Source organism: Numida meleagris, chromosome 1, assembly GCF_002078875.1.
Source record: "Numida meleagris isolate 19003 breed g44 Domestic line chromosome 1, NumMel1.0, whole genome shotgun sequence".
Classification (NCBI taxonomy): Eukaryota; Metazoa; Chordata; class Aves; order Galliformes; family Numididae; genus Numida; species Numida meleagris.
In genome coordinates, this window is record NC_034409.1 from 23,349,311 (window position 1) to 23,375,549 (window position 26,239).

At 39.5% G+C, this 26,239-nt stretch overlaps 1 protein-coding gene across 3 annotated transcripts in view; it reads right to left on the reverse strand.

The window, feature by feature from the left end:
• The window catches only part of CPED1 (cadherin like and PC-esterase domain containing 1), a 158,498-nt gene continuing 143,955 nt past the window's right edge, over positions 11,697-26,239 (reverse strand). For 2 of the 3 annotated variants that reach the window (XM_021384823.1, XM_021384822.1), the window contains exons 20-24: positions 22,238-22,458; positions 21,877-21,978; positions 21,578-21,665; positions 19,673-19,819; positions 11,697-14,231 (exon numbers count right to left, since the gene is read on the reverse strand). In XM_021384823.1, coding sequence (XP_021240498.1) covers positions 14,004-14,231; positions 19,673-19,819; positions 21,578-21,665; positions 21,877-21,978; positions 22,238-22,458 — 786 coding nt within the window. In that variant the 3' untranslated portion in view covers positions 11,697-14,003. Of the gene's footprint in view, positions 14,232-19,672; positions 19,820-21,577; positions 21,666-21,876; positions 21,979-22,237; positions 22,459-26,239 lie in introns of those variants that run through there. The other variant, XR_002434485.1, reaches the window with a different exon arrangement.

A 26,239-nucleotide genomic window follows, 5' to 3' on the forward strand; every position in this document is an offset into this window, starting at 1 on the left:
AATCTGTCTTGTTGCCACTTACCACTTTTTGATGGATAAAAAGAAAAATGAAAAATCATACAGCTTGTGGCTTGCATAACCCAAGGCCCGCATAAAAATGTGTTTCTTCACCGAGAGCATAACAGATGTTAAAAATGAAGGTGCCAGAAGCTCCTCAGTAAGAAGGTCCTTTATCCCTTCATAAAGGTTCATTTTAACATGAGATAGTTACAGATCACCTCGAAGTAGCAGGTTTTATGTCTCTTCCTAATTTTTTCCTTGAGTTAGCTATGGAAAGTCTGAGTCTTTTCATTGTCTATAGAAACATCTGCTCTTTCCCTGAACTTTACTAAATCTCTAGTTTCAGTGATATCTTGGAAAATTTAACTTGTGAAAAAAAAACTTTTTTTTTGTATGTATGTATGTGCAAGAAACGCACCTAATTTTCTGAGTTTTGAACTTTCTATTTCATCATTCTCATCCTGAGAAATATGCATGTACCCGTAACATTCAGGATCCTGAGCATCTCTACTGTGCCACTTCCCAGTTACATTTCCTCTTCCTTGTGGACATTTCTGGGAACCCTTTTGTCAGGCCCTGGACCACGTAATCCTTTCTTTCATCCACTCCTCTTTACATTTGTCACATCTTCTTTCAGGCATCATATGGCTCACCCTCTTCAGGCACACAACTGTTTTATGAAACATGAACAGAGCACCCTGAGAAATTGGTTTTGTGTCATAATAATATAAAATCTCTGTGCATTGTGTCCACTTCCAAAACACATCACTGACACCAAATTTCATCTGCCAAAATGTTAACTGTTTCCTGACCCACCTTTTTACTTCATCTTGTCGGCAGTCCACTCCATCTCACTTTCCAACATGCTTTTTTTTTTTTTTTTTGGCTGGAATGGGCACAGGAGTATTTGAACCCCCTTAGAACTTTTGTTGCAGCATTGTCACAGAGCATCTTTCAGCTTTGGAAATCTCACACTTATTTTATTGCTGCAGCTGTGGTATTTATACACTGTTGCAGAGGGCACAGCAGTTGTGGTTTAAAATGTGTGTAGCCACAAGCAGAATGCCCAAGTCTACAGGGTTTAGGCTGTCCCCTGCTCACTGAACTTTGCTGAACTGGCAAGCTGTCAAAGAGCTGAGGTCTGACAACTCAGCAACCTTGTAATAGCACAGGCCTAGACCGTTCTAAAGGTAAGGCTGTTGGAGATAAAAGCGAATAGGTTGGGTTCTTTGGGAAAGTTATGTGTTTTTAAGCCTTTTTCTCTTTCTGATTGTGCTAATAATTATTTGAAAACTTTAAATCTCACCTTTGGAGATAACGAGTGGTTGAAAAGCTGCAACATGCCTTGGGATTCACCTTGAACAGCAAGGCAAGGTGCTTGCCACACAGCCCCATTCAGGACTCAAGATTGTCCTCCCTGGAAGAGACAAGTGCTGGGTAGGTGTCCCCATGCTGCCCTGGAGAGTGCAGGTGATCCCAGGTCCCCACAAGCACCAGCTGATCTGACAGAGGAGCCTCAGCTCCTCTGCCTCAGCACTTGCTATGTGCAGGGCGGTCCTGGCCGCTGACAACCTCTGCTCGCCCTCTGCCATCTGCAGAGACTGGGCTGCAGCCAGAGGGCTGGTAACTCTCGTCCCCTGCAGTCTCTGTGGTATAGAAAAGATTCCCCAGATGAAGCATAAAGGAACTCACAAACACAGCTGTAAGATGAAGTGCTGCGGTGTCATAAAGATCTGTTTTTAATAGTGCACACAGTATTGAGTTTCCCTCTTAAATGTACAATTTATTTACAACCTTAACACCAAGTTAATGACTTCTGTCTAGAAATTAGACATATTTTTATAGTTTCAATATGCTCACAGCAAATGCTTTCAATCCTTATTACTGCTCGGAAAATTCCATTATCTCATGATTCAGAACTATCTTCTTTTTAGCTAGTGAAAGACAACAGGCAAGACCATCAAGTCCTTCAATTTCTACTTTTTGTAAATATTAATCTACTTTATGTCCTAAGTATCCTTGGCAGTCGCAGTCGAATTTAGTCTGTTATCAACCTTCCCAAGCTGTGCTTTGTACTTTTCTGTGTAAAAGCCTAATAGGTGCTTTGTTACAGTTGTTAATTTTTATTTTATATCTATGGTTGCATCTTTCCAAGCAAATAGGAACTACTTTTGAGTAATGAAATTTGAATGTAAGCTATGTATGATTACTGAGAATTTCTTCCTAATGTCGGATTTCCTATTATCCATGGTTGAATAGGGCATAGGCCTTCTTTAGCTGAGCCACACAACCTGATGCAGTCTGCACAGTGTCATCTGCAAGGGTGGCAAGAGAGTCCTTCATTCATGGACAAACATCGAGATAACATGGCTAAAAAGCAAAAAAAGAAGGCAAAATAACAAGCCTGTGCTCCAGAAGGGGTCATCAAAGTCTTTACCTCATCTTGTGTTTTCCAGTGCTTTTTACACTTCTTTGACTTATGCCAGTGTAAAGAAGAGCAAAGAAATATGCACTTCTCTATCTACCCCCAGGATATCATCACATGCCAGCCAAAATATAGGTGATTCTGTAGGAAAAATTTACAGGCTGACTCAGTCTGTGTTTTGAAGTACAACTAAATGAACATTTAATTAAAAGCTGTCATTTATGTATAAGAAGCTTGAGTGTGTGATTCAGGTGCAAAACTATATGAAAGAGAACTCAGTATGCTTTGTTGTCATTATCATGGTTTTGGAGTACAGAAGCATTATTTTTATTTTCATATTTGAGATTGAAAATGCTGTCATTAGTAGTAAAAGTGATGTCTTTATTAATATTCTCCATCTGGCAAATGTAGAAATTGAGAGGGAAAAAATATGCTGGCAAAACTAAAATAAAAACATAAATTGAATTTAAAGGACAGAGAGAAAATAATTTTCAGGTGGTTTTACCGAAAAAGATGACCTGCAAAATTATAGAAACTGGCAATACTAAAACCTAGTTCAGCATATTTAGCCGGGATATCTAAATTGAATCAAATATATTCAAAATTTAGAGGAACATATTCTCAGGTCTGGTTATAAAATGCCCAGAGCTTGCAAATATTTCTTATAGTCTCTATTTGATATTTGTGACTACTTTCAAGGAACTAAATGGCACTGACTGTGTAGTACAAATAAAGCAGAAAAGCAAGTGTCTGCTGAATCGAACTGTATCAGATTATATATAGTTCATATAAAAATAACAAAGAAGTAGGTGTCTACTGGGTCAGACCCCTGCAGCAATTTTGGAGGACAAAGTTTCATTGTATTATTTCTGGCTATAGAGGGACTATATATGAACTTTAAATTTACCTGCCTTACAAAAATAAGCAAACTGATTTTAAAAAAAGGATCAGATGTAAAACTACTCCCTAGCTACAGAATCTGTGAGTTTCAGAAAGTGGCCAGGAGCTATGGAAATGACTTTTTTATAGAAGTAAGCTTTAAGAGACTTTAAGCTGTATGCTGAGGTGATGTGTTACAAGGGAGACTGCTTTACAGTAACACTCCTGAGACCACTTACGCATGTGTGAGTGTGAGAGTTGGTGCAATTTGTGCACCAAAATCTAGAATCTATGTTGCAGAACAACTCTGCCTATTTAAAACAGAGGTCTCCACCTCAGCAACACAAAATTTCCCCTCCTTTAGTACACAGTCACTTTATTAGGACCAACTAAAGAGGAGGACATGACTGTGTAAATGCTTTGTAATTTTAACTCTACAGGCACAAGAAATATTAAAAAGGTAGGTGGGACACGTTTTAGCTTTTTTAATTTCCCCAGTCTTTGTTTTTTGATACCAACAGGCCATTCTACTATGAAAAAGGGTATACCCCACAGAAATTTGATGGAATTTGTGCACTGGTGAACAAAACAAGGGAAGTGAGGGTAGAAATGGCTCTCATAAAAGGGCATGGAAAGCTGAAATGCAGTCCCACCTCTCTTTAATGTTCATCTTCTCACAACTTTTCCTTCATAGAATTACAGAAAATGACCATTAACATCATCTAGCTCAACCATCAACCTATCACCACCATGCCCACTAAACCATGTCCGTCAGTGCCACAACTACATCTCCAGGGGCAGTGACTCCAGCACCTCCCTGGGCAGCCCATTCCAATACCTCACCACTCTTTCTGAGAATCATTTTTTCCTAAGATCCAACCTGAACCTCCCCTGGAGCAACTTGAGGCCATTACCTCCTGTCTTACTGCTGTTACCTGTGAGAAGAGGCCGACACCCACCTCACTATAATCTCCTTTTAGGGAGTTGTAGAGAGTGATAAGGCCTCTCCTGAGCCTCCTCTTCTCCAGACTCAACAATCCCAGCTCCCTCAACCACTCCCCATAAGACTTGTGATCCAGACCCCTCACCAGCTTAGCTGCCCTTCTCTGAACACACTCCAGGGCCTCAATGTCTTTCTTGTAGTGAGAGGCCCAAAACTGAACACAGTACTTAAGGTGCGGCCTCACCAGAGCTGAGTACAGAGTCCTTCTAAGAGATTTCAGTCACATGGTGGACCCCAGTTCTAAATATGAGGAGTCTTAGTTCTGGAGAGACATGCTGTGTCCAGAGGCTTGCTGAGATGCAGAGAAGCCTATGGCTGCAAATAGGCTGTGCAGCTCTCTGACCTGAGGAAACCGACCATGCAGCTCACCTGCCATGTCACTGACAAGATGGTCTGTTACACAGAGGAATTTCAGCCAAATCACAGAATCTTCACTGCTTGTACACCAAAATAAAACTGATGGAGATTACCACGTCACCAGCTGAGATGTGTGGATCAGTCAGCACTGTCTGCACTCTGGAATAGATGGAATAGACAGCCATAAATGTTTATGGATCCAGGAAACAGGTTCATTAATAGAAGTTGAACGTGTGGCCATGATGGGAACTTGCTTCGGTGCCTCCATAGTGGTAGTATAAGATATGAAAGATAAACTGGAAAGGTATCCAGCACTTGTGCTGCATGTCTTCATTTCCTTCAGAAGTAATAAAATATCACACATGAACAAGGGAGGACATCAGATTTCTAGCTATTCAGAATAGCTTGCACTGTCATTAATAGTGCTCTGCAGTGTGCAAAAACCTGCAAATATTCCAGAGTATGAAACTGAAATAAAATAAGTCTCGGTTCATCTCTACTATTTTGGGAAAGGATTTGTAGCACAGAAATGGAAAAATCTACCAGTGTTTTGTCATTGTATTTGTACCGTAGCCTTTGTAAATCAAGCCTTGACTTTTCCTTCAGTTTGTATGGAAGTGAACTGCCACTTGGATATAAGCCATGGTTTTCACTTCAGCGACTGTCTAAGGCTGAATTAATGTCAGAGACTTAAATGTGCCAAAGGATTTTTCTCCCCATTTTCTTTACCTGTCCAGAAAGCCCTTGTCCAGCACAGCCAATAGCACCATTTTGGTTTCCTAGAATGAAACAACAAATTAGTTAGTGAGGTGTTTTCACTTACACACATGCCAGAAAATGTGTGGCCAGGAAAGGGGCAGGATCACTGTGGCTTCCCCAGACCCCAAAAGGTGGCAGAGACCTGGTTATGGTGGAGAGAGCAAGGCTAAGTCTTGCATTTCAGAGTGGAAGAAATCACAGCAAACTTGCAGCAGGGAGCACCTCTTCAGGACGCAAATATGTCTCGTTGGATTTGTAGGTACCATCTTCGCTGGCGTACAGTTCTCAGTCACTTGCTCACTTGCTTCTGCAACATTGGGATTTGCTACTTTCTCCAGCAGGTGTAGGACCATACTCCTTGGTGTTGTGATGGTGGTCCTGTTCTTTGAGTTCTGGTACCTTCTAAACAGGTCAGTGCACTTGAGTAGAACCAGAAGGCACCTGAGTCAGTGTGTGCTTAGAGGAATGGGGGCTATTTTTCCATTAGAGATGAAGATTTACATGCCCATGCCACTGCCGCTGCCTCAGCCATGAAAGTGAGCGAGGCATAGGCAAGCACTGGTATTGCTGAAGTGACAATTCCACTGTCAAAATGCAACTTTTTCCAGAGGACATCAGTGTAAACTAGAAAAAGCTGTGAACCTGGGGGACAAATAATGACTAAACAGTTGATACTCTGCCCCCCAGAAAACCCCAGGTAAAAGCTTGATTGCCCAAGCCGGAGCAGAATCAAAGACAGCATACTCTATAGCAAGTGCAGTAATTGCCTTGCGCAAGCTGTGCTGTGTTGTTGAGACAGCCTCCACTCCAGACTGGCTCCTGTGGAGCCACAGATCACTCGTTAAAATGACTCTCATCTCTACTGAATCTTAATTAAGAAAAGTGTGAGGAGCAGGTGTTAACTTGTTTTATAGAGTAATTATAGTCTCTGGGGACTCCCGAGGCACAGCTAGATACAGTTACAGAACATTCAGAAGTTCCTGATTTTGACACTTTTTGTCTCATTTACAGTCTTGTATTTGTCGCAGGTATTTATTCGTATTCATTTAAAGATAATGCTTTGAAGCCAGGCACTGCAACCCCTGGAGCTGCAGGACAAGGCCACAAACATGACTTTAGTGGAGAAAGATGCTGTTTCTGTCTGCTGCTAACTTGAGAGACTGCCAGCTCCATCCTGCCTCCAGCTCATCACTTGTCTTTCCCTCTATGCTTTCAGAGACACTACCGTTCACCTATTGGCATAGCTGGTATCTAATAGCTGCCCAGACCAAACAATCTGAAATTGCTCAGGTTAGTTTATGCACTTTAATTTGTAGAGCTGGCTTATGTTGTTTTGAGGGTTGGAGAGTAACTGTATGAACAGCTATATCCACAAAGTAATGGGGCAGCAATGTCTGGGGTGTGATTGTGTTTGTAAGGGGTGGAGAAATGGACAGTGCAGTAAACTCTTCATGGAGTCAAAAGAGGATATGTGACCAAGGTGTTTGGTTCAGGCTTTTAACTCTTATTAGATGCTTTTACTGCATAGTAAAGTCAGCAGCTCCTAAATTACTTTAGGGTCTCCATACATATCCAGGACAGGAAATAATGCTGGTAGCTGAAGCTCTTGGATGCAGACCAGGTACTTATATCTGATCTGGTGTCTAAAGCAAAAAAAAAAAAAAACTTTTCTTTTCTGAAATTGAGTTTCTGCCAAGTCCTGCCACCTTGACTTGTCCCATGAAGGGAGAATCATCCATCCTGCACTCTTGTAAAGCTGTAAACAGAGATTTGTTGTTCATTTTTGCAAATAAAGGGTCTTGAACTTGCATAACCCAACTTACTATTGAATGTTCTGCTCTCCAGGTTATGTGTGGGGCTGGTGGTTTCCTCCTGATCCAGTGCACAGATAAATGATTGAGCAGCCCATGGAGCAGATTCTGAGAATGCACCAGTCTGGGTCATTCTGGAAAGCACGTCTTGCTAGTGGTGATGGTGTTGGGCTCATGATCAAGCTCTGGGTCTAAATGAGCAGAGCGGGGATGTGAAAACATCATCTATGTACCTGCTCCATGAGTCCCACAGTCACTTCTCTGTTGAGTTTACATTCATCTCTCTAAGCTTCAGGTATCTATTGAAGGTTTATAAATGTTGCTTTAGGCTTTCTGTACAATAAGCAATATTATGGCGTAAATATCTTTAGAGAGTAGTTCATGTATTGGTCTTTCTGTGATGAGTACAAATTGCAACCACACTCACAATTAAAATGCCTCAGTTAAACATCTGGAGCCAAGTAGGAGAAATATAGGCTCTGGTGCCTGAAAACAGATGGATAGTCTTTAGAATTTGTCATCCTTGACTTCCAAGCTGAATCTGCTTTGAGGCTGAACATGCTTAGAGTATGTATTTGGGCTTTGCTTTCATAGCTGAAGATATGCTATTTTGATAGCTCCACCAGGACTTCAGTGCTGAACTGTTCTAGAGACCGAGGAGCCACACAGACAGACAGCATTACGAGGTTACCAGACCCTGTCTCCTTGTTACTGCAGGGAAATGACGCTGCGTGGAATTTTCGGACAGATAATGGGTGGAGCAGTAAGACCTGTTACGATTTGACCTTTTAACTTCAGCAGTAAGTCTCCTTTTCTGTCTGTATTTTATAATAACTGGGCAAGACAGTGCATAAAGGATATTGCAATAGGATTTTACAGTAGCTGACAGATAACATTTGCTGTAAAGAAAGCTCAACAAAAGCCTTGAGATGAAAAAAATCTATCAGTCCATACAAATCAAGTTCAAACTGTAATCACTCCAGTAAAAACATCAGTAGGAGACAACATCGTATTATTAGTTATAAAGATGTGAGTGACTATTTTTAAAGGAAACCAGTTGTGGGTTATATCGTGCTGGGTGGTGCATTGCCTAATGACTTGCAAGGTCAAGCTTTCAGGGTTTAAAGTGTTTTCCATCTTATTAGGATAAATAGGGAGCAGAAGGTTTCTTCAAATATATTATAGAATCTTTGGATCTGGCATGTGGAAGTAAAAGAAATAAACCGGCAGAAATAATAAAACTTGTCAGATCTAGGGAACACAAGACAATTTGATTATCTGGGGAGGCTGTACAGTCATTATCAGGTAAAGCAGAAATATTACTTTAAGCTCCTAAATCCTAGTGAATCATAAAGGAAACATGATCATAATAAGTACAAAAAGAAAAGTTAAAAGACGTTTTTGTAATGTTGCATGTGAGAAACTGCCAAATACAGCTCTGGTCTTCAAACTCTGACAATATCCCACAGTATTTACTGACTTTAAGGGGCTCCTGACAACTTTCATTTCATTCACTTTATCTGTAGTGAGTTCTTCTTAACTGCCCTGGCATTGCCGAAATGCATCTGAGGCATTTTGATTCCTCACTCAAAGTTTTTAGTTCTGCAGTGTCATCTTCACATAGCATAGAGTGGCTTGGGTTGGAAAACACCCTGAAGACCACTCAGTTCCAACACCCCTGCCATGGGCAGGGCTGCCACCCACCAGATCGGGATGCCCAGAACCCCATCCAAGTGATCTTGAACACCTCCAGGGATGGGGCATCTAACAGCTTCTCTGGGCAGCATGTGCCAGTGCCTCATCGCCCTCTGAGTAAAGAATTTCTTCCTAACATCTAATCTCTTTTAGTTTAAAGTGTTACGCCTTGTCTTATCAGTACGCACTCCAATAGAGTCCCTCCCCAGCTTTCTTGAAGAACCCTTCATATACTGGAAGGCATCTCCTTAACATCCCGAGAGCAGCACTGATGTGCTCACTGTTTTATTTGCCTTGCCTATCACTGCTCAAAACAGATCTAAAAAACACAATATTGAATACACTGTCTGCCATGGGAATTTTGTCCGCATAATGAGCCATATGAGGGAAATACCTACCACAGTCACACGCTCTCTCTCTGTTAGGAATAAGTTTGTAGAGATGAGTCCTCCCTTTATTTCATGCGAACAAGCAATGGGAAAAATGATTGTTGAAAGATGAGAAAAGATATTTTTACCTGAGCTTCAGATGAAGGGGACTGAATTCTACTCCCTTTAAAAGCAGTTTGACTTCAGAAGAAATCAAGAAGCTGAGCAGGTGCTGTGTTTCACAAAGACTTCAGTTCAGATTTCATTTAAACATACACTTTATCTTCAGTCCCAGGCTACTTAACATGGTGTACCTTGCCAAAGCTGTTGAACATGGTTGAGGGATTGCAGGTAGGGCTGCCCACAGCTGCCTGGGAACCCGCCAAACAGCCAGGTGAATTAACACAGAAAAGGGAAAAGTCCATTGCAGCACAAAATGGTGCTGCAGGAGCCCCTGTTGAGTCCCTATGGGCTCATCCTGCCCTTTCTAATGACTTGAGTACTTTTTAGGGCACGTTTCTCTAGGCACGTGACTCAGATTGAAGCATGACACTGTCTTTACTACCACTGAACCACAAGTAAGGATAAAATGCAGGGCCTCTTTTCATTGTGCAGTCAGAGCTTTTCAGCTCAACGGATAGTGTGAAGGTACCAGTAAATACTGCAGGATCTGTACCTGCACTGATACCTAAACGTGTCTGCACTATACACTGACTGTTCTGGTATCTTAAGACCTGCCCTTCCACAAATTAAGATAGCAGTGGAATACGGCTTGAGAAGGGCAAGTTCTGTGAAGAGCTCACTGCTAGTGCACCTTAAGTACTCATCACAGCACAGCTGTTCTAGATTCATCAGGGAAAATCACAGCTCTCCAAAAGAGGTCTGCTCACCCCTGCTGCACCCAGTAGATCTTTTGCTGTTGGAAATGACAAAAACATTAAGACAATAACACTGAGATTTTGAAGAATCACCCTGTATTTGCAACAGTATTCTCTCAGATTTCCAAAAGTTGAGCTCTCTAAGGTGGAGGAACTTCTCAGGTCATCTGAAGTAAAGGTTGAAGTGGAGTAGAGCAGGTACATACAGTCAAAACAACGAGGTAAAACAAGCCAGATGCAGAGCTAACAGGCAAACTATATTTTTCATCTGAGACTATAGGGGCTTGTTTAGGGAGCTTGATTCTATGCCAAATAGCTCACTGCACCTCTAAAAAATTGCTTTATTCTAAAAAAGTAATCTGAAAGATCCCTGGACTGCAGTCAACTTAATATCATACATATCTGCTTCTTCAAAGCATTCTCTTTGGCTCAGCATAGCAACAGAAGCATAACTATTAATGGTTATTTCAACCTTGAGGTAATCGGATGCCCCACCACCCCACCCACTAAGCAAATAAATTGTCTTTGATGTCCCTTTAATATGTCACAGAAGAGAAAAATAAAGTAGAAGGCCTATATTTAACGCTGTGAAAAAGATTATTCTAAAGAATAACATTGTCAAATGAATATTAAGTGTAAAAACAGTATTTGTAGATCATTCTTTCAACTCCTTGTCAAATAAAGCTAGTTGAAATACAACATCTCCAATGGCAGAGCTGACTTGCCAAGGCATTTCCCTACAAATAAGGAAATCTTTTTTTATTATAGACAGTTATTCCAAAGATACTCATTGAGATGAACTTGGTCCTGGTGGCTCTCTACCCTAGAAGGCTAAAACTCAAATAACTGCAAAATCTGTAGTTATATGAAAGACAGTGAGTAACTCTCTGGATGCTGATACATCATTCTTCAGTTTCAGTTTAAGTTCAAAGGGATGCAACAGTGGCTAGGATTACTGTGCTGTATTTCAGGGTATTTTTTTTTTTACAGCACAGTTTTAGTGCCCTTACCTGTAGTTTAAATTGTATCCTGGTTCCACTCTAAGCTCCATATGTTGCTGGTCAGAAACTGAGCAGGAAACATTACTTCTCAGTCTACTTTTTCCCCAGGTTGATTGTGCCAATCCTTCCATCAGTTTTAGGGCAATTCGTTCTGTAGTAAGACATGGAACTCACCTTGACAGGGAGGTCCTTTGCAATTTTAATGGTGCATAACATGACTAAGGCAAATATATGGCGGAAAAAAACTATATTATGAGCCAGTCAGTATAGTAGAAACACTCTAATGCTTATTCTGGCAAAATATCATAGCAGACAAGATAATTCTAGAGCAAAACAATAATAGCAGCACATGTGCTCTCACTGGAATTCAGACATAGTAATCCATTTATTGTCCTAGACTTAATTTTGATGTGTATGAACAAGCAATGCTTCCATGTCAATCTCAAATCTCTTCTTTCATGTACCTCTAGATGATAGACACATTTTGAGTGAAATAGTGAAAAATTTACTTTGGCATCTGCGTTCCCTTTGTTTATTCCTAAGATTACATGGCTCATATGCAGTGATAAAAAAATATATTCAAAGAACTCGTTTAAATAAACATTGGTTTGCAGATTGTAACAATAAATTTGTACACACGTAAATACGTACATAGATATGTAAAAAATAGCAAACATACAGAAGAATTTCAACTTGCTACATTTGAAAAATATTAAGATTTGGAAAGCATTAAGACATCTGTGTGTACAGCACATGTAAACCATTTGGTGGTGAATCTGGAAGTGATGAATTGCACATTCGCCAATATCAGTTACAGTATGACAAAGTCAGCTCTTGTTCTCACTGTAGCTGATGCTTCAGCCATAGTCTTTGATTAAAAACAAACCAAACAAACACATAAACACAGGTCATGCCTTAAAAACATTTGTGTACATAACAATAACGGCCACAGCATGTGGATTTAAATGAGCAAAGAAAATCTAAACAGAAGCAGAACTGTCATACTCCTATCATTGATCATCTCAATGCCAATTATATCTGGCTGCATTTTGCATCAACTGATATTAATGGCTTGATATGAAAGCCCTTGACTTAAAGCTTGTGCAATTTTCTTGCTTGTGCAGAGTTCCAAACCCAAGTTTATTATCTTATGTCATACATAACGGGTACTTAGATAATCACATTGCTCAAAACCAAATACTGACATTTGCAGTATTTATGTACAGCTCCTGATCCTTTCTTTCATATAAAGGTCCATGTCAGGAAAAAGCCTTATGTAGAAATTCAGGGATATTTGCTGTAAGCACAGCAGCAACATATTATAGAGAAACACACATATATATGTATTCGCACTGTCTCACTAACTGTAATGTCATTGCCTAAGCTAGAAGCTTTGTTAACATAGTGGGAGGTCTCCTAGATCACAGGTACCAAATCCTCTTTTTGAGAATCTTCTGACCATCTAGGAGAACAGGACTCCAAATTGCATGCCTTCACATATCCTATCTGAAGGAGCAAGAATTCACAATACTGTAGCTGGTGACACAGACTGTGTTTAAGGATCTTGTAGGTGAACTCTAAATCTGGTGTAATTAATTTCTAGTCCTATTTCTATACATGGCAGCCCCTCTTTGCTACAAAAGCCAAAAAGATAGTAGTTAGTTTTGTGCTGTAATTTGTATCTTCACTGACATCGCTTGTGGCTTCCTTTTCCAAAGAGAGCGGAAGCAAGTGGAGGGTTATATATACATTTGTGAAGGGGGAATCAAGCCAGAGAACTCAGTGGATCCTTTATTAGACTCATACTTACCTGGTTCTGACTGCCCTCTCTACTGTGTACTTGATTTTTTTTTCCTTACTTTTCATGTGTTCTTGATGCTTTTAATTCATACAAAAAAAACAATACTGCTTTCTCTTAAGTCATTTGTTGTTGTGCCAAAACATATCAGGACCTGGTTTGATCAGATGTTTTTTGAAGTATCTGTTTATGGTCATCTAGTCAGAGTTAACTACAGCCACAGAGCTGATGAGGATGATGCAGCCTTTCTGTGTTATGATGTGGCCTGCCTTCTGCAATGGGAGGTGACAAAGGGCAGCCTTCCTGTATATGGCTGTTCTTCTAAACTGTGACCTTAATTAAGTCTGTTAACATATTCATTGAATTTACATGTTACGTTGAGACAATTACAGTCAGTCTCAAGTCTAAGAAATCTGTTTCTGTATTAACTTTAGAAAATGCAAAAAATAGAGCAGACATCTGTTGTATATAAGATACAAAGAAGGGAAGTGTTTCCAGGAAAAACACTATAGTTCAAAAGGACACTGTCAAATTCTATAAACCAAGTGTCTAAATAGAAAAGGTTTGATATTGAAGGGGATCCCATCCACATAAAATAAAACTCTTTAAAATGGAATGTAACCAGTTTCTAAATACATTCAAATATTACAGTGTCTCTATAAATAGAAAATTAGATAGCGCGGAAGAGCTAAAGCAGTCCTTTCCAAATTGTTCAAGTGTATATATTTCTCTCTCTTTACTATCATTAATAAACAGTTGCTTGAGCTACAGCTGTTCTAGCATTTGGCAGCAGTTCAAGTAACTTCCCCTCTGCTCTCTCTCTGCATCCCTCCATCTTCCATTCCGAAACCACAAAACTCCAATGTTGTGCCTTGATTTCATAACACGTTCGGAAAAATGCCACGTGTTTCAAACTCTGTTGATACATGTGCAGCCAATCAAGGAAGCGTGTCATCAATTCAGCATGGTCCTTCTATTGTCACTCAAGTAGTGGCATATCTCTCATCCCAGTGCTACATCCAGGAGAGGCTACGTGCTGACAAGCCCCCTCTTACTTGCACAGAGCCTGTTCAGAAGGATTTCAGAATAAACTTGATTTATTGGACCTCGGACATGATATGGGGACTGAGAATTTGATGCATAGTCCTGCAGTTGTGATAGCTTGCTTTGACTGCTGAAATACTTCCCCAGTGTATAGTGCCTTGATAACGTCATTGTTATGTGTGGACTTTCTTCAGAAGGGTTGGATTTCACCACCTGCAAAAGAAGTGACATATGTGAATGCTTTCTGCCTGCACCTAGAAGGACACACAGCTGTGTCTACACAAATGTTGAGGCAGTTCTCCACAAAGCAGGTTCTGATACTCTTACCTTGAGTTGCAAGTTGCTTACAAATGTTACTTTAGTTGGTCAACTTGTTGCAATAAATTCTAATTAAAGTGTGAGATCCTATTAAGCTTTGAAACATAAACGTGTATCTCCTTTACACTCACTTGTCTGACTCTGTAATATCTTCAGTATATTAGACTCTGTGTTCTCTTCATTAGGAATAATTTTATTTGAACTACCAAATTCATATTTAATAGCTTGATTGCACATCTACCTTGTGAAAAACAAACTCAGGACAGCCCTACCTTGCAGAAATGTTTAAGTCCTGCTAGAATGCCCTCAATCTCAGGTCTTGATGCAATAGTGGCCCAGCTCCATGCTGGGCTGAGAAATGGGCTGTGCCTTCTTTCTCCAAGAAGGGAGTTAAGTGCAATTTAACAGTCTTCTCTCTGCTTAGATGTTTGGGGCATCACACTGACATAACCACAATGTGGTTCAGTAACTTACTGGATAACTGGAGAAGTCTCGTGATGCTGAAGGCTTGGTCTCAGTCAACACACAGTTACTGATCAGTAATGAAGAAACTTCATGAGAAAGAAAACAGAACTTTGCACAGATGGAGGATGAAAGACAGAGGACTCCAACCCAGCAGTAAAAAAGTAGCCAGGCAGTTAATTTTTTTCTGGTATCTCTGATAGCTTTCAATTTACTGTTGTATCAACCATAGCACAGGAAAAAACAAACAAACAAACAAAACAATACCAGACTTCATTTCTTAATGCATATATTTATGCAGGAGCTTATTAGCTTTGTAAAAATATTTATTATCTATTTACTGTTAGTAAATGATCATAAACAAAGTTCATACGTATTGAGGCTCATAATAAATGGATTGAAATAACTCACATGAAATTAAATGTGAATGAGGGAAAAACATGTTCAAAGGCTTGAAAGACTGAACAGAAAGGCTATGATGGAGCTGGCTGAATTAAGAAAAGACCAGGAATTATCCAAGTAGAAAATTAATATATCCTCAGATCAATTTGATATAGCTAAGCCAGAGGCTGTTATTTGTTTTCAGGCAATTACTGCAGGTTCATTTTTCTAAATTAGGGCCTCAGGTCTTACAGCTATTCCAAAATGATGCCACCTTGAACCAATCACCCAAACTGCATTCCTGTTAGGCATTATCTCCAAGGAATGCAATCTAATGTTCACACAGAAACCAAGCACTGATTAAGATACCAAAATACCAAGGTTTCTTGTTTCTCTTCTCTTGTGCCCATGATTTCATTGCCATTAAATTAGGGAATAAATCTGAATAAAAATAGGTTCCAAGAAGACCTTTATAACTGCTGGCAAATCTACTTCTCCATAAGCATTTTTGATGTATGAGGTAATTACAAAATCATGTTTGCTTATGTGCACAGAACTAGAAGTATGTTTGGGCAGAAAGTTCCAGAGTTACACAAGATTTTTTGTCCCAGATCAATATAATTCCCCATGAGTCTAGATTCCTTGCCAATCTGCTGCAGATTTCTGTGCTGTCAGCGTGACCCAAGGCCTTCTGAAGTGTGTTGGTGGGAACTCAAATAATTTATCAGGACAGACAGGGGACATATTTGACCAGCTAGTGAGAACTAAATAAGAACTGATGAATGCATTTCAGTTCTTGTTTTCTGATTGCACAGAATGGTCATCCCTCCATTCCCACATGGCCGTGCCTTGCTTCACTTTACAGAGGGGTGCTGTCTTCTGGGAGATTAGAAGGACATTTTTTTAAGAGAAAGAAAGTGAAAGTACAAAGAGGTAGAATAAATCACCTCATCTGGTTTCATACAACATGAAAAGTTCTGGAGTTTTACATAATGTTCTTGGCTCCAACCTCAGAGGCAAAATGCCATTTTCCTAGTGGAAACTGCTTCAGCACCTGATGAAACTTCATTTGCCAGGATGTAGAAATAAACTGATGACAAAACTATTAAAACTAATGAGGTATCAAAACATTCAAGGACTTTCTTTTTGCTTTCGTCAAGGATCAAGTCTGGTTTTTGGTGGCTGATGGATTCTCTTGGGTACATCTATGTTTCTTTCAACACGCTGCCCCCTCAAGCCTCATTAGTAACAGCTCTACAAGCCAAATTCTTCCCTGATCTTCCCCAGAAACACACTCTCTGTTGAGATCCTTGGCAGTTAAGCAAGGCCAAATCTGCACATGAGCTCATGCAAAATGATGGAGAAGTGCATGAGAAACGCTGATGGCTGATCGTGCCCTGCTGTTTTCCACCTACAAAGCTTCTGAAATATTTTACTTTGAAGTTCTCCATTTCACTGAAAAGCTTGGTGGAAATGGAAAGCATCAGCAATGACCCATGAAGACACCCACATCTGGGCAGTAGGCAAAAAAGGGGTGGATGTAGCTGTCTGGGTGAAATGGAGGGAGGCGTTTACTCCACTGAACTATTTATCCATTGCATAAATATCTGCTCTGTGACTTATTCCCTTCGTCCCAGCTCCATTTGGGCTGAACTGTGTTCATCCCTCTCTAATGTATTAAGCAGAGCAGATTAAAGGATCAGCTAATTAACCATGTATGCTGTGTTTGGTCCCAAAACAGGACAGAGGCCACAGCAATGGACTGAAAACTTATGAGTGCCGATGAGCCTGAGGTAGAAACCAGCTGTGAGGCTTTCCCTTGGCACATGCACTCCAGCAGGCCTGATAATGCTCCCAAGCCTGCGCTCTGTCCCAGTCAGCCTCATACAACAGAGTCCAGCTAGGCACAGCTGACTGTTTCTCTTTTTTGGGAACACATTTACTGTCTGGTGGACTGTTTTGTCCCTGACATTATACCTTTGTGTGAAATGTCTAAGCTGAAAAATCAGCCTTATATTTATTAATATGTTTTCTGAGTGCTGTGTCTGGGAGAATTACTTATAATCCACAGGCTACAAGAAAATGGTCAGGCTTGCTACGCTAGGGCCTGACTGGCAGACACCAAAAGGATACTCTGGAATTTTGCTTCAATTTTAATATCACCTGTACCGAATTTCAGTTTGCTTGGTTTGAACTACTACTGAGTTTAATTAGCCACAGTATATCTTGTTTTCCAGTGCATACTGTGCATGCCTGAAGAACAAAGCCTTTTTATTAGATATTTCCATCTTCTAGAACTTTAAGGAAAATACATCATAGCTATCCTGACATTTCTTTACAGCAAAAATCAGTGCTTCTACCTTGTTCTGGGAGTCACAGACCACCACTGTAGCTGTGAAGCTCTACAGAAATTCTGTGCTAATCCTGCACTTGTCCATGTCCTCGGGACAGGCTTGGCCAAGAGTAGGGCTTGCAGAAAAATAGGCATGACTTGGCAAATTAAGCAAAAGTCTTTGTCCTTCTCTTGAGAGATTCAGAAAACATTTGGTGGTCATTCTCATTTTAAGTAATTTCTTTTGACAGAAAACAAATTCCTAAAATCATGCTGGAAAAATGCTAACATTTCATGTGTGTTGTTGATAATCTTTTTTATTTATCATGATACTATATATATATTTTTTTTAAGTAGGGTTTTCTCTTTTCTGACGTAAAGCCCCCAGGTGACTGTGAAATACCACAAATTCATTAACTCTTGATTTCAAGGAGACATCCTTCATTGCATCCTTTTTCTTCCAGTTTTAACTTTTCAGTATACAATTTCATTTCATATTTTCATTCTATTCTGTGAAAGAAAGCGTACCTGCCATCTGTCTTTTGATCACGCAAAGGAAGCGTAAGCATCTTGAAAAACATGTCAATTCAAATTTCATGGTCCTATACAGATTTAAATGTAATAATTTGTGGTAGTTTCCTAGTTTTTTGGTAAAGAGACATCCCAGATTCAGTTCATAAGAATACGGATCTTTGTAGCATCACAAGCAATTTCTTACTGTGCTATACATGATTTTATCTATAGACATTCCAGAAGGCTTATCTATCCTTAGATCCAGCAATGAACTAAGGCATAGTGTTCCTGGTGATCTCTGAGTGCACAACTCCAGTTTTCACTGAAGAAATATTTTTTTATCAGAAATAAGTTGCGGGTTCTTTTTAGCAAGCACCTGGAAAGATAAGTCCCCTTTATTCCTCAAAGATTTTCCTAGTTTCTGAAAAGAGTAATGTAATATTCATGAGTCTTCTTTAAAGCAATGCTCAGATTTTCAACAGACTGATCATGCATAACAGAAACCTGGGAAGTGGCCTTTCATACCAACAAGCTGGTGTCATGGTACTAGGACTTAGTTGGAAGCTACTGGAATATTCTGATGACCTTGCTGACACTTCAGAATTACCACATGCCAAATCAGCAGAAAATACCTGATTAATTGACTCCTCAAAAATTATATTCTCTGTTTTCATTCAGGTGCATTCAGATAGACCAGGTATGCGGTTTTTCATTGTTACGTGTAAGGTTCAAAAAGTTCAAAACCTTGCTGATAGAGAAGAGCCCTCTCAGTAAAAAGACATGCCACATACTTGAAGGACATCTCAGACACACAAGAAAACCTTAAATATCTTGTTTTTCAAACTCTCATTGGTTTGGCTTCCTCTGGACTGATTTTGTGCCTGGATATAATAATGTTTTTGCTTATTTGTTTCTGATTTAATCCATGGAATCCTGTCATTTGCAATATGCTGTGTAGACTCCTAGCTAGAACAAGCAGAATAAGAATATATTCTCAATTGCCTTATTCATATATTTTACCATGTTTCTGTTGTGCTTACTCTTTACAGATCTCATACAAAAAAGAAATCAGAGCCTTGGGGGAGAATGAGAACAAATGACTTATAATTTCTGTTCATTTAACTTGTCACTGTAATGATACCAGATAACTCTTTCTCAGACATATATACATACATACATATAAGACCAGGCTTTCATTTTTAGACTCCATTTTAAATTCATGGTTTGATGGGAGTCTGCCAACCAGCTCAGTTAGAAGGGCTTAGGACAAAACCTATAAGACTGAACTATTGTGAAAACATAAACAGAGTACATGCAGAAACAGTAGAGATGTATAATGGATAGCAAATCCTGTAAGAACCTGGAAAGTGTAAAATATTCTTTTCCAGTAGTTACCTCTCTAGAAGAGCATGCTTGTTTTTTTTTTTCAAGGAGCCATCACCACACCTGCTTAGCCTGTTCTTGGGCAGCCATACCATTTGGTCCACACATTGGCCAAGTGCCACCATATGTGTGTTGCAGTCTCCACAGCCTTTACTCAGGCCTAACTTTGAGTTATGACAGTAAATCTATTTGCATGCCTTTCTGTTTCTAAGCACCTGGCAGTTAAAATCTCTCATAAATACTTGAGAAGTACATAAACTCCTACCTCATGGAAATGACACCCGCACTTCCCACGCAGGAATTCTTTGTATCGTCCCATTGTGATGATAAATGTGTCAACAACTTCATAGCCATAAGTTTTTGCCGTCTCCAGGATAACCAAGTTTTCATTCCATAAGTTTTGTACTTCTGCCTGCATTCCAGATAAAATATTGCAAAGTTTTTCAAAAGGACTTTTTAAAAGTTCTTTTATTCTGCCATTGAAATGAATAGAAAAACTGCATTTTGAACAAAACAATTGCATTATGTTTCCTTAGAACAGATTATGGAGCACAGAAATAGTTAAAAGCAAGTCTACAATATTTTCTTTTAATTGCACAACAAATCAGGTTAAAGAAGATCTAAACTAGAAATCAAATCAGCAGTAACTGTAATTATTTTTCAGTAGATGCACAGCTTTGTTCATGGGAATGTTTCAGTGCTGTTTAAAAAATAATTACTGGGTAATTTTTTAATATGCACTTTGTTAATATAATTCAGAAAAAAATCCTATTATGAAGTTGTCTGTGTAACAAATGATTAAATTGTTCCAGTAAAGGATAAATTCAGATTCAAATCCAAGACACTGAGACTGTTGCTTAAAAAGGAATATATGGCCATGAGTATCTTAGACACAGTCATAGTGAAGAACAGAATATTTTTTCTCAAGATATTGCAGGATGGCCAAGAATAGAAAAAAGGTTAGCCATAAATTTGTCTAGGCAGCAAATTTCAACACTGCAGGTGGAATGGCTTTGAAAGTAGCTGGGGTAATCCAGAAGTCTATAGCATCCAAACCACATGGGTAATTTGACACAGGATTCAAATATTGAAAAGGAAAAGATAGCGAGTTGCACACTTAAGTTGATTTCTGGAGTTTTCTGAATTTACTGGTTGAGAAGCAGAACAAAAATAACCCTTGGAAGCCTTTAATACTCTTTCTATCCTTGCCTCATCTACATGATATCAAAATTCTCCTTTCTCCTTCTAGGCCTGAACTCTGCTATGGCAATAGCTTTGACCATGTTTCTTCACACTGGTTCCAACCATTTCTCTAATGTCCCCTAATATAGTCATCTGGATAAACAAAGGAAATTGTTGGAATCTGTAAGAAGAAATTCAATAAAGATTATTGGCAGATAGCGTAAATCTAGAAAGGAGTGGGCAAAATCCGACAAGGCAGTCTGAACAGCAAAAATCACAGGCCAAACAAAGCAGCGTGTTATGGCTGGAAGAAGAGGTGAACATCATACCTCAGTGTGATAGGAGTGCTCTATATAACTTAGGAAAGCTAAGAATTTTCTCTTTTCAACAGGTGTGAATAACTGGTGTATTATATGCAATGGTGTAGGCATTAATTACTTTGTTCTACCTTCCAGTGCTTCCCAGCTTTGCCTCATTCACATATTTCATCTGTTCTCTCTCCCATCAACAACATTGTAAATAAAAATATTGAAATGAATGAGTTACACAGTGCACTGAAATGAGCCCATCTGTTACTCTGAGAAGCCTTGGACATGATTTCAGCTGGCTGTATTACCCGCTCGGCCTGACTGTATCATCCTGTGGAGGGCCTGTGTCCTGTGTGGTACAGACAGCAATCTGCCTAGCCCCAGCTCACTTCAACTTTGGTGTAAGGCTTAACATTGGAGGTTCTTCTAGTTCTTGGCACAGCTGACTGAGCACGATGCCTCAAATGACTCTCTGATTGCAATGGAATTCATGAAATAAGGCTTAATTGGTTTCAATCCATATCAGCAAGCCACGTTAACAAATATAAACAATATTCTTTCTTTGATCCACGTAGAGGTTGCTCAGCAGAGGAGGTAACATACTTTGACCAGACAGAAAAAATGACTGCTGAAATAACAAGTCTTCTGTGAAAATGCACTCTAAATATACAGTTACTTACCTGTGATAAGGAATGTATTCCGTCCACTGGGAGGTGAAAGCCCATCCCTATGGATTTGATAATTACCAGGATATTTGATAGATTTTCCCTGTTTGGCAAGTGAAAAAGATAAAAACACGACACACATTTTACTTAACAGACACATCAAAAGGCACTGCATTTTTTTTTTCTTTCAAAGTCAGTTAAGTCCACACCCATAAGAAAACACATGAAATGTTTGCATTTAAAATTTCTGGTGTTTTCCCATAATTTATCATATCACGTCTTGACATGGAATAACACTAAGTGCATAACATTACCTGTTCAACACCTTTCGGATAATTTGCAGGTGATTGGAATTAAGCCACTGAACGCCACCTACAATTAGTACGGTCTGGTCTGTGTTCTCCAGGGGACGTGATCTGAAACCCAGAAAGAAAAAACAACATGTTGCCTTAAAACAGATGGCAAACATTTTAACAGCACTGCATTGCATTTCAGTGAACTGTATCTGGCACCCTGATCAGAGGCCTGATGTCATTTTCTACTATTTTTCAACCACACAATACGGTCTGCACACATTGTGTTTAATTGTTTGCTTACTTTACTTGCAAAATCTGTTAAACACATTTGTGAATAGAATAAAACACAAACAAGCCAGCAATGGAGTTTCTACAGTACCTCTGCAGCAGTTGTTCTAGCGCTTTTTCAAAAGTTGGTCTCTGGTTTGCAGTCATCCAAAACTGGGGATAGTAGGAGTAACTGATAAATGTTTTTCCCTCATTGATATTATCATAACATTTAACATCATGAGTCTTTTGCCATTCCTGAAGAGTCTCATTCACTCTTTCTATCAGATAGTACATCATCCCTCTGTTAGTTGAGTCACCTATAAAAAGAATCTTTGGATGGAAAAGAAGATGTGACTTAGAAGTTATACACACCAAAAACCAAAAACAAAGGAAAGAATACAGCCAGGCTGGAGGCTTTTAGACCCCTTTCATAAAATTCCAGAAATCTCTCTGTGAGCTGCCAGTTCTCCAGTCCTGACGGCTCAGTACTAAAATTCTGATTTAGCAAAGTATGTGTGATCTGATTAACAAAAAGATACATTATCTGTTTCAGTGAAAAAAAGTACAAGTTATAGATGTCTACAGTGGCACAGTTAATGCATTTTTGAACTTTGTTGTTTTCGTTAGCTTATGTTTATAGTTACTTCAAATTGCTAATACAGTTCCTCTCTTGATTTCTTGCAGTTTCCTGCTTTACTTCATCCAGTTTTTCATGTGGTTTGTTCCTACACAGCATGTCTTGGTTAACTTCTGTCTTCCATAAATGTGATTAATTGGAAATTACACCAAAGGAACACACACATCAACAAATGCAACTGCTGCCTTATTTGTAAAGAGATGGCCTTTCTGTCATTTCAGAGCGGATTAAAAAAGAGAGCCATTCTGGTGGCAAAGAATCTGAATACAGTCCTGGATTGAGTGTGACAGGAAGTGTGACATCCTAAAGGGAGTTGAAAGAGCCATAAGGATAACAGAGGTGTCAGCAGTCTGTCTCTAAACTTGCAAATGAATAAAGAAGTTAAATTTAGGGTTGCATCTATCCATTCTGTTGACTCCTCTGCCAAATCAAGCATCTCTGAATGTTGAGACCACAGAACTGAAGGTATATATTTTTAATATGATTGCCCTATTTTTAGTGGATAAGACTAACATCTCCTCTTGCTGAAGAGAATGTGTAAGCAATGACAGAAGTCCAAATGTGAAGAGAACGTTCACTGAGGTTTGCCAGTGAAACTGCCTGTGATCTGTCAACCAGAAATGCACACAAGGGAGCAAAAATGTAAAACTGAGAGTCAGAAGCCCCACAGAGCCATAACACAATATCAGCCCTGTTTTCTGTACAGGGGTATGCCTCTTTTCCTGCCTCCTCTGGCATGCAGGGTAGTTGTCATCCTGTAAGCTGGGGTTGCTGTTTGTTTTTTTTATTTTTTTATTTTTTTTTTTTCATGCTTTAACAATTCCACCTTGAATGTTTGGTTCGGCAAATTCAGAAAACCCAAGATTACATGTTTAAGAACATGTTTCCAAAGTGTGCCTTAGAGATTTTATGTGGTGAAAGCACTATGGACTTCTCTCGTTTAATAGATCTCTATTTGTCTATTCCCTTCAGGAACAGTTTTAGAGACTGAATGCAGTCCACACTATGAGCCTGTTGTAAGAAAAAATGAACCACAACAGTGTACCAAGGAAAGCTCTCGTAGCACAGAATCTGTTTCATACCCTGATCTGGTGGCAGAGCCGAGAATGCACACAATGACTTGAACATCCTATGCCCTGTCCACTGCGGGCTGCAGAGAATCATTAGGTAGATACAGAAGCTGTTTTAAACTTCATACATAGAAGATGTTTCACGTTCTTTGCTGGATCTCTCAAAGCTGTTCTGCAGATTACATTTGTAAATAGTTGCTGTTTGTGCTTGGACCGCACAAGCACTTCTCTCACATGCAAGGGGATTTCCAACTCTGTCCACGTTATGCCACAAGAAACCTCTTTAAACCAAGCACAACATGACTCAGAAGTCAAGGATCTTTGGCCATGGAAGAATTTGTTGGATTCTCTCTCTCTTTCCTTCTCTAACACACAAACATGCACACAATTATTTACACTTTGGAAGACAGTCCACACTATGATATGACCTAATTCTAAAGTAGGCTAACTTGAGGTTTTAAACAAGAATTCTTTAACTTGCAAAATCTCTTAATCTCTCTAGTTTGTCTATATCCACACCTCTTTAATCTCCACTTCATGAGTCCATCACTGTGATGTATAGATGTATATCTATTTAAAGAGTAGTTATTGGATATAGTAGGCAAGGATATCATTAACTTGCAGTGTGGGTGAGTAAAGTTCTATAAAAGCACAGAACGCCATTAGCAGAATAACAAACTGGCTCTACCAGGTTACACACAGTAGACCATGTTAGACTATTTCTCTTCTAATAACACATAACATCATTTCTGTATCACTGCCCATGAGGATTTCCAACTGCAAAGGAGCACATTCAGCTATAAATTACACTGATTTGGAGAATGTGCCAATTTTACCTTAGTCTCCATTGTATAATGACTAATATTCTGATAAATATTTTCCCTTCTAGCTGTATTTGGTCTAATCTCATCTAACTGAATTCAAATAGCAGAACAAGAGCCCTCACAACAACAACAACAAGATACAAAAAAACAAAAAAAAAAAAAAAGAGAGAGAGAGAAGAGCCATGGCCAAGGCAAACAAACATGATGGAAAGATGTAAAGACATCTTAATGCCATGATGCTAGGCATCATATAAAAATATAAGATAGCCCAAAAATAGTATTATTTTTGTTGTGCTGATGGTCTGAGAATGTGAAGGAGGTCATGGGAGTCAGAGCAGACTCTTGTAGAGCAGTCAGCATAACTAGATAAAGTAGATAGCTGTCAGTGCCCTGAGGAACTTCAAATAGCACAAGACTTATGAGGGTGTACACAGCTCACCTCTGAAGAAGTAAGTTTTGAGTCTCAAAACATCTCAATTTTCACTCTCGAGTGAGCTTGTTGTGAGGAGTTAAAACAGATCAGGAAAAGGATTAGATCCGTGTCTGAGTGTCCACGTGGGAATGTATATTTATTACTAGGAGAAGGTGTGGCTGAACAGGATGTCAGGAATGTGACAGATGGCAACATCACATTGGTAAGGAATACAGGTTGCACTGGGGAAATTAACCTAAATACTCAGAAACCCGTCTGCTAAGAGTATAGTTAAGACTTGATGTAAGAGAAGAAGAGGAAAATGAGCCAAAGTAGACCTGTGTTTGTACAGAAAGAGAGATAAAAAATGTAGATTATCCTCAAAGATGTCAGTCAGTTATAACAACCAAATTAGCTTTCAGACAAGAAACCTATGACTTCAAGTAGGTATGAGCTATGCCAAGACAGTATCACTGGAATCACGCAAGTCTAACTCCAGCTACTTCTTTCACAGTGAAATCACAGCACTGTTGAAAGATAAATCATTAAAATGAGTGCTGCAGTGTGTGAAACCTATGGTTCCTGCCCTCTCACCCTGATGTCTGTGATCTTCACTGGAGGCGTCAGCAGACACATTCTGGACACTGCGTGTGCTGCATTCTGAAGGGGATGCTCTCCCATAAATGCAGCAGAGATCTCAGACAGAAAGATAGCTGTGCATTCTTGGTATCCAGTGCATCCCAGGCTGCTGGATGCACAGCACATCACCACCAAATCTGCACACACAGAGCATCCATTCATTAAGGCCTTCTCTGCATCCAACAATCTGGTTCTAACTATTGTTCCAACCATGCTGTGAGACATCTGTTAATCCTGGAAGAAAACAGACAAATTCTTTTTCTTCTGCATAAAAAAAATTCCAGGTGGAAGACCAGGACATTTGAGTGTAATCCTACCTGCAAAGCATCTTTTCAAAATGCCCTTGTGCTGATCTAGCTGAACATATTTTGTTGTGATGTGCAGACCATCAGAAAACATGTTTCAAAGCATCCACCTTTTGCAGGTCAGCTTCATTATCAGCATTTGTTTGGACAACCCAGAGGCTAAAGCAGGTGGTGCATAGCCCCAGGAAGAAAACTTGCTTATGTCCTCCAAAAAATCTGAGAGC